At 40.3% G+C, this 13,572-nt stretch overlaps 1 protein-coding gene across 1 annotated transcript in view; it reads right to left on the bottom strand.

Annotated features, from left to right (window-relative positions):
* SVEP1 (sushi, von Willebrand factor type A, EGF and pentraxin domain containing 1) overlaps positions 1–13,572 on the bottom strand; it is a 184,648-nt gene that overhangs the window by 9,716 nt on the left and 161,360 nt on the right. The window contains exons 42-46 of the mRNA XM_019946525.3: positions 12,577–12,750; positions 9,475–9,651; positions 5,380–5,550; positions 1,895–1,990; positions 13–108 (exon numbers count right to left, since the gene is read on the bottom strand). Of these exons, the coding sequence (XP_019802084.2) occupies positions 13–108; positions 1,895–1,990; positions 5,380–5,550; positions 9,475–9,651; positions 12,577–12,750 (714 nt within the window). The remainder of the gene's footprint in view (positions 1–12; positions 109–1,894; positions 1,991–5,379; positions 5,551–9,474; positions 9,652–12,576; positions 12,751–13,572) is intronic.

The raw sequence follows: 13,572 nt of genomic DNA on the forward strand, positions 1-13,572 counted from the left end.
GAGGAGGCCTACCTGTGTGACAGCGGGACCCTGTCCAGCCAGATGGACAGTCACACTGATAAGGTGCCACACAGCGACCGCCGTTCAGACAGGGAAGAATGCAGATTGCTAGAAAGGAGATCAAAAAGGATTTGATCAAAACACACACACTCAGATATGTTCAAGTGTTCAAAAAACATTTTCCAGGAGGAGTAAAACCTTGGATGAGCCACTAGATAATCTTCCGTATGTGCTCTGTTTATTAATCAGTATCACTGGGAAGACACAATCCAGAAAGTCAGTCTGGACCCTCTACCTGATGTAATGACTCTAGTGCCAAATGCACTCTTTCCGAGAGGACACACCGTAATTGATGCCTGCTAAGTGCTTTGCTTTCTCTTCACAAACTAAGCAGAATGTTCTCCATTTGTTATCGTTTCAAATTTCCATTACAAATTACATAAAATGCTCTAAGAGGGTTTGGCTACCTCGAGATTCTCTTCTTGCCTTTAATTAAATGTGAGAATGGGAGTCAGATAAGCTCTTCCGTGGGCTGGTGTTGGCAACACATTAGTAGTGATGGGACAGCTCAGTCTTTATTTTCTTGGAGCTGAGGCCCGACGGTGACTGAATGAGGCCTCCCCTACACCCTCCACGGCAATCACTTCTCCTACTAGAAATTACTGAGCTCTGTGAAGAGGTGTAGTCTGTTTCAAAGGAGTGAGACTGTCTACTGGCTTGGTACTCAAAGCACGGTTCTCAAACCCAAAACGTTGGTATTACGTAGGACTTGGCTAGAAACGCAGAATCTCAGGTCCCAACCCAGATCTACCAAATCAGAATCTGCATTGAACTTCTCCCAGGTGTTTTGTATGCACAGTAAAGCTTGGGAAGGCCTGCTCTACGGCATTACCAGCGCATGCTCAGTGAACTAAGCCCAGCCTGTTGTTACCCCAGGGTAGATGCTTCCCGAGTCTCTGGATCCTTAGCATTATAGCAGGCCATGTGTGGGAGCCCTAGGTGGGAAGGCAGGATTGGAGAGAAGGAGACGGAAAGATGCAATTCTCTTCTTTCTGAATCACTGTGAGAACACTTGCTTTGGTGAGCTGTTAGCAGCCTAAATTGATTTCCATCCTATAGTTTCCTTTCTAGATGAGTTGAAATAGTTACACTTTAGAATCTCTTATAAAATGGCCTTAAAAAGAACTGATATAGACCAATGGCCATCATGTCAGTGACTCAATGCGATTTACACATTCCCAGTGAAACATGAAATCATTTTATCCATACATATATATCTTTTAAGATATTGAAACAGAGTGTAGTTTAGACATTAAAAGAAATTAAAACTATTCATTTACATGCTTTTGGAAATTCAAATTTAAATGCATTTCCATGAGGATGGAAATTCTATGTTAATTTATCAAGCACTGCATAGATATGAGAGTACCAACTTTCCTTACTTTCTTAATGGGGAAGAGCTACACTTAATTAATGGTGGGCTCCAAATCTTACCTGAAAAGTACAATGTTATGCAATGCCATGAATCTATACCAGCTGTAGCAATGAGTGGCACAGAGCACAAACAGAAGTGAGATAAAGGAAGACCAAGGTTGTGGAACCCTCTATTATAAGCTCCTTCCCAAGAAGATTCTTGGAAATCTGTGCCAGGAGGCAGATGAAGACGGCTTTGGATGGATCTCGATAACTGTATTTTTCAAGATCACTGATATTCTAGATGTTCTGCAACTAAATGACATATGTAAGTCAGCCCTTGGCCCTCTGTCTGGTCTGCTATGGGATTTAAGCCCGTGAATTTCTGCCACTAGTAAAGCCAGCTCCTGGTAACTCCCCTGAGTTGGCAACTTCTAGACCAACCACTGGGACTCAAAGTAAGATTTGAGGGCAGACTCACGCTCTTCACAGAGACGCCCCATCCAGCCGTCTGGACAGGAACAAGCATTTGGGCGTTGGCAGATACCTCCATTCTGACATGGGAACCGACATACAGCTGGAAAACAAGCAGAATGAGTCATAAATCTAGGGAATTATGGAAGGGTGGTTGTCAGAAAATAGCACTGATTATTTACATTTCATGGTATTTCCTTGAATCGAGTTTTAAGGAAGAGAAACAAAACCCAATCTCAAGATTCGGTTGGGGATGAGCATGAGGGGCTCAGGAGGGGCATAAACAAGCTTGGGTAGTTCTGAGACTGTAACTATCAACGTTTTCATAATTTGAGGATTCAGGGCAGGAGGGAACAAGGCAGTTTATATAAAAAGATAGTCTCTTTCGATCTGGACCAGGGGAAGTGCCCTTCTAGAAGATGCAAAAATTCTCTTCCAAAGGAGGCCTTTGATGGCCGGTAGCTCTTTGGTGATACCACTGTCCCACACTATCTTAAACAAGTGAAGAAACAAACAAACAAGTAAACAAACACACAACTTTCATTTGACTTCTGACTTTAAGTGACACCTGGGCTATTCCTTGAGGATACCACCTCCTCAGCCTCCCTCTGAAGAGGAGTTTGCACACACTCTTACAACCCATGTGTTGGTGATCTCATTTCTCACTGCTGCTTCCAGACAATTAATCTCCTTTCTCTTGCAATAACCCTTGCCTCTTTTGAGGCTCATGCCTTTCACTCACTGATTTCCTCAATTCTCCCTGCCCCCAAAGTCACTGAAGACTTTGGCATTTTTGACTTAAGACATGACACCATAAAACACCTAGAAGAGAACATTAGCAAAACATTCTCTGACATAAATTGTAGCACTATTTTCTCAGGTCAGTTTCCCAAGGCAAAAGAAATAAAAGCAAAACTAAACAAATGGTACCTAATCAAACCTATAAGCTTTTGCATAGCAAAGGAAACCATAAGCAAAATGAAAAGACAACCTATGGGCTGGGAGAAAATATTTGCAAATGATGCTACCGACAAAGGCTTAATTTCCAAAATATACAAACAGCCCATACAATTCAATATCAAAAAAATCCAACAAGCTAATTTAAAAATGGGCAGAAGACCTAAATAGACATTTCTCCAAAGAAGACACACAGATGGCCAACAGGCACATGAAAAGATGCTCAACATCACTAGTTATTAGAGAAATGTAAACCAAAACTACAATGAGTTATCACCTCACACTGGTCAGAATGGCCATCATCAAAAAGTCTACAAATAATAAACGCTGGATAGGGTGTGGAGAAAACCCTCCTACACTGTTGGTGGGAATGTAAATTGGTGCAGCCACTAAGGAGAAGAGTATGGAGGTCCCTTAAAAATTTTTAAAAAGTTACCATATTAGTTACCGTATGATCCAGCATTCCTACTCCTGGGCATACATCCAAAAAAGACAAAAACTGTAATACGAAAAGATGCACGCACCCCAGTGTTCTTAGCAGACAATGGCCAATAGCTATTAGCAGACAATAGCTGCTAATAGCCAATATCTAATAGCAGACAACAGACAACAGCCAAGAAGCAACCTAAGTGTCCATCAACCTAAGTGTCCATATATATATGCACACGTGCGCGCGCGCGCGCGCACACACACACACACACACACACACACACACAATGGAATATTACTCAGCCATAAAGAAGAATGAAATATTGCCATTTGCAGCAACATGGATGGACCTAGGATTATCATACTAAGTGAAGTACGTCAGAGAAGACAAATATTATGATATCACTTATATGTGGAAACTAAAAAATAATACAAATGAACTTATTTACAAAACAGAAAAAGACTCACAGATAAAGAAAACAAAATTATGGTTACCAAAGGGGAAAGGAGGAGGAGTATGGGACCAACAGATAAACAATACTATATATAAAATAAATAAAAAGGATTTATTGTATAGCATAGGGAACTATATTCAATATCTTGTTTTTTTTTTTGGCAGGGGGCCGCACCATGCGGGCTTGCGGGATCTTAGTTTGCCAACCAGATATTGAACCCGGGCCCTCGGCAGTGAAAGTGCAGAGTCCTAACCACTGGATCGGCAAGGAATTCCCTCAATATCTTGTAATAACCTATCATGGAAAAGAATCTGGAAAAGAATATATATCCGAATCACTTTGCTGTACACCTGAAACTAACACAGTATTGTAAATCAACTATAAAATTGAAAAATCAACAATAAAATAATAAAAAAAGACTTTGGCCTTTTTTCACCCCAAATCCAAATCTGACCACTGTCCTCATGGCCATGTGGACAACCCACCTAACAACCTGATTATTCTTTTAGCTCCTTGGTAATGTCTGTCTTGTTCAGTAGCAGAATTCCTCACTTTTAGTATTTGTAGAATGAATGGAATAATTATTATGATTTGTAAAAAAAAGTAGCCTATCTTATTAGAGAAATGTAAGTTTTAGAAGGACATACTAGGATGTCTCATTATCTACCTCATTCCATTTTGCAGAATTTTCAACATAGAAACCTCCCCCCACCGAGAAGATATTATTATTATTATTATTTTTTTTTAGTTTTATTTATTTATTTATTTTTGGCTGCGTTGGGTCTTCGTTGCTGCACACAGGCTTTCTCTAGTTGTGGCGAGCGGAGGCTACCCTTCGTTGCGGTGCGCGGGCTTCTCATTGCGGTGGCTTCTCTTGTTGTGGGGCCTGGGGTCTAGGCGCGTGCAGGCTCAGTAGTTGTGGCTTGCGGGCTCAGTAGTTGTGGCTCATGGGCTTAGTTGCTCCACGGCATGTGGGATCTTCCTGGACCAGGGCTCGAACCCGTGTCCCCTGCATCGGCAGGCAGATTCTTAACCACTGCACCACCAGGGAAGTCCCCGAGAAGATATTATTGAATGCACTCACAAAATTCATCCTTAGGTTTGCAAATTCAATCCAGCAAGTAAAGAGACAGCTTGTGTAAACATGGAATGCTCGCCACCAGCCCCTGGCATGTCCACGGAGACCAAGTGGTGGGCTCTGCTTCCTTGGGGCCACCCAGTACCTCTTGTCTCATACTCTGCTCTCTGGGTGGGCTGCCTCATCCCTTATGGGGCTCAGGGGTCTGCTCAGGATGGACGAGTAGAACTGGAATCTGTGTTGAAACACCTGAGTGTCCAGGAGGTGCCCTCATTGCCCAGACATGACACAGCTCCCCTTAGTAGCTGGAGAACACTTCCAAGATTTGGAGAGAAGACTTGCGTAAGGAGCCACGATTGACTCAGAAAGGGGCCATGTGCTGGGCCAGAGGTCTGTGTGCAAGCCTTCAAAAATCAAACTCATAAAGTTAAGGAAAATGACACACATGTTAAAAGAAGACTGAAAGCCAAGGAAAGATAAAATAGCATGCATACCAGTTGTTGGCCATATCAGACTGCCATATACATTTTCCTACAGCTTCAGTAAGAACTAACCATTCAAATATTTCCTTACCTCTGCAGACAGGAGGTGATGTCCAGGTTCCATTCTCTAGGCAAACACTCCTCAGAGAACCCTCCAACACGTAGCCACTGTAACACGAGTAGGTGATCATGTCCCCATACTGATAATGTACACCTCGGGCAATGGCATTTTCTACGTGAGTTGGTGGACCACATGAGATTTCTATAGGAAAACCAAAAATATAATTAAGCTTGTGCTACTAACCCAGTCAGTGGTTGGGAGAGGACACAGTCTCACCTCTAAGACTTAAAGAGGAAAGACAAAATACACAAAGGTAACCTTTTCACTTACATAATATCTAAAAGACACCAGAAACTAAAAGCATCACCTGCTGCTCTCTAGAAAAATTAGATGTACAATCAAAGGTTTTGTCTTCTGATTCATATGTTGAAGCTGAGCTATTTTATACTCAAGGCAGTAAGTCTTGCCTTCTTATACCTCGTCGAAGAGGTATAAGAACTTCAATGCAGCATGCTTGTCAAAGAAGAAGAGAAGAAGCATGGGGATTATTTATAGTCTACCACTTTAGAGTAAAGATCATGAATTGTAGTACTGCAGATTCCACCATGGCTGTTTTATTAGTGCCTAGAACAGTGCCTGGCGTACAATGGGCTCTCGATACATGTTTGAAAAATGAGTAAATGAATGAATACTGTCTCTAGCCCAAAGATACTCCATTTACACAGCTTGATGAGGTTTATGAAATTCAAGGTTTCACATTAGTTTCCCTCTCCAAGACGGTAAAGCAGTGACTCTCTTCTTTTGGAAAGTGTAAGATTGAAGGAGAATCCTCTCTTTTAAAAGCGCATGTACTGAACATTTAAATAAAAACGTTTATAACTAATTTTGCTTTGAGAACTTTACAAGAGAATAAACTAGATAACTAGAGTTTTTCTGTGGTGTCTCACAAGACAAGGACTCGATTGGAGTCAGGACTCTCATTAGTATCCAGTTTGTATAAGGCTAACTTTTAGATGAGTCTTCATGAACTGGCTTCTAAAAGGTCACTTTGTGGTCATAATGCTATTAAAATCTTGCCAGAGGGGATGATCAATTTGTCTGATTCTTCTAAATTTTCTTTTCCTTCTAAGGTAGTTAAAAACATTAATTCAATCAGTCAGATTTCCAATATGTATCAATGCATACGGTGTACCAGAAACTGGAAAGAAATAAATGGAGAAAATGCTGTACCTTTGCTCAGACAAATGGGTGAAGATAGACAAAGAAATACTGTCGTACAACTTAAAAAGAGCTATATTAGAGGTCCGGATGCCATACTGTAGAAAAATTGAGGAGAATGTTACTAATTATGCTTAGGATTGTCAGGGTATGAATCACAACGACAGTGGCCTTTGGACCAGGCCATAAAGCCTGAGTGGATCAGAGGACTGTTGCTTCCAGGCTGGGGGAACAGCATGTAAAAAGATACCAGTGAGCTTGAAGGTTCACAGACGTGGTTGTCAAAGCACGGATTTCAGGCCACCTATGTGGGAATCAGCTTGGGTTCTTATTAAAAATGCAAACTTCTGGGCTTTCTAGCTTTTGAGTCTGCATCTTACATACTCTCCCCAGAGGATTCTCATACACACTAAATGTTCATCACTGATTTGTAGTGATAAATAGCAGGATGAGGTGAAAAGGATGAGGAAGGTGGCTGCTTTGGTCCCTCAGGAAGGATATTTGTTCTAAGCCAAAGACTTCCTGTCTAACAGAAAATGCAAAAGAGGGATTGAGGACAACAACTGTGGAAACTGTCTCCTCTCCTAGGCAACCCCGGATCTTCTCAAGAATACTGAGGAATAATTAAGCATGCACTGAAGGGACATTTGTAATAAATGCATGTCTCTCCTGGCTCTCGCTTCCAGTCCCCTGAGTGGTAAGTCTCCGGGAGCTAAGGTCAACGTGAGGATATGTGGGCAGAATCGGGCCACTTGGCCTGCTTTAGTTCAGGCTGATGGCTTTAAAGGAGCCTAGACAGTCAAGGCTTATACATACTGAGTTCTTCCCACTTCACTAGGGGTAGATTTCATAAGGAGTTGGGACCCAAATCCCAGCTAAAAGTATGATACACACTTTTCTGGAGTAAAATCAAAATTCTAATGCTGCAGTAGGCTGCTAGCTGAAAATTCAAGGATTTGGGGCTATTTTTCAGCTCTTCCTATCAGGACATATCACAAATATATACCAATTCATTTTTCAAAACAAACCTATAAGATAGGAATTATTGGTGCTATTTACAAATGAGAACTCCAAAGTTCAGAGAAGTTAGGGCACTAGCATAAGTTTAGAATTAGAAAGTTTTGAGGACAGAACTCAAACCCAGGTTTTCTCTGATTTCAGAATCCCCATTGCCTTCATATGCACATTTTTTTTTTTTTTTTTTTTTTTGCGGTACGCGGGCCTCTCACTGTTGTGGCCTCTCCCGTTGAGGAGCACAGGCTCCGGACGCGCAGGCTCAGCGGCCATGGCTCACGGGCATAGCTGCTCTGCGGCCTGTGGGATCTTCCCGGACCGGGGCACGAACCCATGTCTCCTGCATCGGCAGGCGGACTCTCAACCACTGCGCCACCAGGGAAGCCCCCATATGCACATTTTTAATCTCATTAATTAAAGTGCAAGTGTTCCGAAGATGAAGACCACTGTAGGCATAACATAGTTTTATACTATGTAGCCCGTTACCTCGCATCTGGTTAGACTCAATGAATATTTGTTAGTTGACTGCTGTAGAGGGAGTAGCCTGGACCACAAAGGAGGGCAGGATATTGGGCAGGAAAGATGCTTTATGTGTGTTAAGAAATGTCAAGAGTTCTATAGAAAGGAATGAAATAATGCCGTTTGCAGCACTAGAGATTATCACCCTAAGTGAAGTTAAGTCAGACAGAGAAAGACAAATATCATATGATATCACTTATATGTGGAATCTAAGAAATGATACAAGTGAACTTATTTATAAAACAGAAACAGACCCACAGACATATAAAACAATCTTATGGTTACTAAAGGGAAAGGAGGGGGAGGGATAACTTAGGAATTTGGGATTAACAGATACACACTACTATATATAAAGTAGCACAGGGTACTATATTCAATATCTTGTAATAACCTATACGGGAAAAGAATCTGAAAAAGAATATATATATATATAGATATTTGTAACTGAATCACTTTGCTGTCCACCCGAAACTAACACAACATTGTATATCTACTAGACTTCAATAAAAGAAAAAAATAGCAAATGCTTATGTAAATTAAAATATTTAAAAAAGCAGAATAATGTCAAGAGTTATCACAAGGCAGCAAGAGATGCTGCCAGACTGTGTGTCAGGTATCAGCATGGTGCTAGCCCAGAGGCTTTCCAGTTGTGGTTCTAGCACCAGCAGTATTGCCATCAGCAACACCTGGGAAACTGTTAAAGATGCAAATTCTCAGGCCTCACTCCAGACCTATTGAATCAGACACTCTAGGATGGGCCCAGCAATCTGCTTTTTAAAATTTTTTAAAAATATTTATTTATTTACATACATATGCATGCATGCATGCTACACCGGGTCTTAGTTGCAGCATGTGGGATCTAGTTCCCTGACCAGGGATTGAACCCAGGCCCCCTGCATTGGAAGCATGGAGTCTTAATCACTGGACCACCAGGGAAGTCTCCCAGCAATCTGTTTTTAACAAGCCCTCTAGGTGGTTCTGATATCCACTCAAGCTGGAGAACCACGGTGAAATAAGTTTTGTATTGCAAATCATGCATAGCCCATTAAAGGAGAGTTTAGGGACTCTGACAGCGTGGAGAAAAAAAGGTATTTTAGATTTAATATCTTGCTCACTCTTAGAAGAGCACGTTTTGAAAACCTGTTCAGTAAATTCTGGTCAGGCAGGTTTTAGTCTAGTTCTGGACTGTGTTTTTATGTTTGGATTTTAAATTAAAAAAAAAAATTTTTTTAAGTAGCAAGACAGAAGTTGATGACCATGATAAGACAGAGTTCTAAATATCTACATGTAAGTTGCCTGATTGAAAATAATCTCCCAAAGATGAGAAAACACTTCCCACTAATGAAATTCACTGGATTCCATGTGTTGACTTACTTTCACATCTGGCACTTGTCTGTGTCCACGTCTCGTCAGGGTTGCAGGTGATGATGCTTTGGCCCTGGAGCAGGAATCCTTCCCTACACTTGATAGATACGTTCTGATCGACATAAAACTCCTTTTCAGAAAGCACAGCATTCTCAGGGATCACAAAAGGGACAGGGCATGGATTTGCTGTTAAAAATAAAAGAAAATGTGTACTGGTATTTTCCCTCTTTTCTGAGTTTGTTTCTTTGAAGGCAGAGCATTAGCCCTGCTGGAGCTGGGTTCTCAGTAATGATAATATAAGGCTTAAAAATATAGAACTTCACACCATCACCCTGATACCAAAACCGGACAAAGATGTCACAAAAAAAGAAAACTACAGGCCAATATCACTGATGAACATAGATGCCAAAATCCGCAACAAAATACTAGCAAACAGAATCCAACAGCACATTAAAAGGATCATACACCATGATCAAGTGGGGTTTATCCCAGGAATGCAAGGATTCTTCAATATACGTAAATCAATCAATGTGATACACCACGTTAACAAATTGAAGGAGGAAAACCATGTGATCATCTCAATAGATGCAGAAAAAGCTTTTAACAAAATTCAACACCCATTTATGATAAAAACTCTCCAGAAACTAGGGATACAGGGAACCTACCTCAACATAATAAAGGTCATATATGACACACCCACAGCCAACATCATTCTCAATGGTGAAAAACTGAAAACATTTCCTCTAATATCAGGAAAAGACAAGGTTGCCCACTCTCACCACTATTATTCAATATAGTTTTGGAAGTTTTAGCCACAGCAATCAGAGAAGAAAAAGAAATAAAAGGAATCCAAATCAGAAAAGAAGTAAAACTGTCACTGTTTGCAGATGACAAGATACTATACATAGAGAATCCTAAAGATGCTACCAGAAAACTACTAGAGCTAATTAATGAATTTGGTAGAGTAGCAGGGTACAAAATTAATGCACAGAAATCTCTTGCATTCCTATACACTAACAACGAAAAATCTGAAAGAGAAATTAAGGAAACACTCCCATTTACCAATGCAACAAAAAGAATAAAATACCTAGGAATAAACCTAGCTAAGGAGACAAAAGATCTGTATGCAGAAAACTACAAGACACTGATGAAAGAAATTAAAGATGATACAAACAGATAGAGAGATATACCATGTTCTTGGATTGGAAGAATCAACATTGTGAAAATGAAAAATGACCCAAAGCAATCTACAGATTCAATGCAATCCCTATCAAACTACCAAGGGCCATTTTCACAGAACTAGAACAAAAAATTTCACAATTTGTATGGAAACACAAAAGACCCCGAATAGCCAAAGCAATCTTGAGAAAGAAAAACGGAGCAGGCAGAATCAGGCTCCCAGACTTCAGACTATACTACAAAACTACAGTAATCAAGACAGTATGGTACTGGCACAAAAACAGAAAGACAGATCAATGGAACAGGATAGAAAGCCCAGAGATAAACCCACGCACATATGGTCACCTTATCTTTGATAAAGGAGGCAAGAGTATACAGTGGAGGAAAGACAGGCTCTTCAATAAGTGGTGCTGGGAAAACTGGACAACTACATGTAAAAGAATGAAATTAGAACACTTTCTAACACCATACACAAAAGTAAACTCAAAATGGATTGAAGACCTAAATGTAAGGCCAGACACTATAAAACTCTTAGAGGAAAACATAGGCAGAACACTCTATGACATAAATCATAGAAAGAGTCTTTTTGATCCACCTCCTAGAGAAATGGAAATAAAAACAAAAACAAACAAATGGGACCTCATGAAACGTAAAAGCTTTTGCACAGCAAAGGAAACCATATACAAGACGAAAATTCAACCCTCAGAATGGGAGAAAATATTTGCAAATGAAGCAGCTGACAAAGGATTAATCTCCAAAATATACAAGCAGTTCATGCAGCTCAACATCAAAAATCAAACAACCCAATCCAAAAATGGGCAGAAGACCTAAACAGACATTTCTCCAAAGAAGATATACAGATTGGCAACAAACACATGAAAGAATGCTCAACATCACTAATCACTAGAGAAATGCAAATCAAAACAAAAATGAGGTATCACCTCACACCAGTCAGAATGGCCATTGTCAAAAATCTACAAACAATAAATGCTGGAGAGGGTGTGGAGAAAAGGGAACCCTCCTGCACTATTGGTGGGAATGTAAATTGATAAAGCCACTATGGAGAACAGTATGGAGGTTCCTTAAAAAACTAAAAATAGAACTATCATATGACCCAGCAATCCCACTACTGGGCATATACCCTGAGAAAACGATAATTCAAAAAGAGTCATATACCACAATGTTCACTGCAGCACTATTTACAGTAGCTAGGACATGGAAGCAACCTAAGTGTCCATCGACAGATGAATGGATAAAGAAGAAGTGGCACATATATACAATGGAATATTACTCAGCCTTAAGAAGAAACAAAATTGAGTTATTTGTATTGAGGTGGATGGACCTAGAGTTGGTCACACAGAATGAAGTAAGTCAGAAAGAGAAAAACAAATACCGTATTCTAACACAAGTACATGGAATCTAAAAATAAAAAAAAAGGTTCTGATGAACATAGGGGCAGGACAGAAATAAAGACACATGTAGAGAATGGACTTGAGGGCATGGGGGGGGAGAAGGGTAGGCTGGGACAAAGTGAGAGAGTAGCATTGACATATATACACTACCAAATATAAAATAGATAGCTAGTGGGAAGCAGCTGCATAGCACAGGGAGATCAGCTCAGTCTCGACCACCTAGAGGGGTGGGACAGGGAGGGTGGGAGAGAGACACAAGAGGGAGGGGATATGGGGATATATGTATGCATATAGCTGATTCACTTTGTTATACAGCAGAAACTAACACAACATTATAAAGCAATTATATTCCAATAAACATGTTAAAAAAATACCCCATAATATTTGGTTTGGATATGCACAGATTTCTTTCTCTGGGCCAATCTCACCTATAGGTGAATTTTCCACCATGGTTTACACATTTGGGAAACTAATTAGAAAACTGAATCTGAGTTAATCCCCTCCTAAGGTCAACACACACGTTTGCAGAGAGGAACTGGGTGGCTCCAAGTCCCATTTTCCGTGCAGGAGGCCTCGGGTGCCCCTTCAAGGCTGTAGCCTCTGTTGCAGGAATACACCACGCTGGGTCCAGCAGTACTGTTTTCAACTTCAGCTTTCCCGTTCAGAAACCCAAGTGGAGCTTCACACTTGGTCTCTAAAAAGAAAAAGAAAAGCTTCATCTTAAGTGATTTTCCCAGTCCTCTTTCCTTCTGCAAAGAACTTTATCACTTATTTAATAATTTAGAAAGAAAAAGAAAAGAAAACCACAGAGTAACACGTTCCATACAGAACATTTTCTTACTATCTTGCATTTCAGAGATAGAAACTATTCAAACCATTATCATTGTAGTTTGAATTAAACCTACTGCAAAACGGAAACAATCCCCTCACCGACACCATAGCAGTTTCCTATTCCAGACACAGGTGTTTCCTTTTCATTCTCCTCTCCTTTCACCCTGCATGTACATTCACACACTTTTTGATAATGAACAACTGAGATAAAAAAATGCTATTACTGGGAATGCCCAATGATGCCTTTCTGTGACTTGAGATGTTACTCAATGTTTATGTATGTGTTTATGTACACACACACACGCACACACGGTTCTTTTTTAGAACTAAAAAGTCATATTCCCCATTGAATTTCAGCCATATAATATTGCTTAAAAGACTTAAGATTCCTATTGCATACAAAATCAACTGATTAATCTATACTAGACAGTATGGTTGAAACAACAGTGAACAAAGGTTCAGGTACCCCAAGTCCTAGTGTTAGCTCCGTCACTAACTTCATTTCTGATACTGGGCAGGTCACATCGCCCTCTCCCAGCCCGTTTTCACTCATTGGTCAACTCAAGGGTCTGGACTACATTATTCAAGAGGCCCCTTCTAGTTTGAAAATTTGATGACTCCTCCAGAGTTATTAAGAGAAAAACATTTTTAAGCCTGCCGTTTTGATTGGTTTGTAACTATTGTA

The sequence above is a fragment of the Tursiops truncatus genome, chromosome 6, assembly GCF_011762595.2.
Source record: "Tursiops truncatus isolate mTurTru1 chromosome 6, mTurTru1.mat.Y, whole genome shotgun sequence".
NCBI classification, from domain to species: Eukaryota; Metazoa; Chordata; class Mammalia; order Artiodactyla; family Delphinidae; genus Tursiops; species Tursiops truncatus.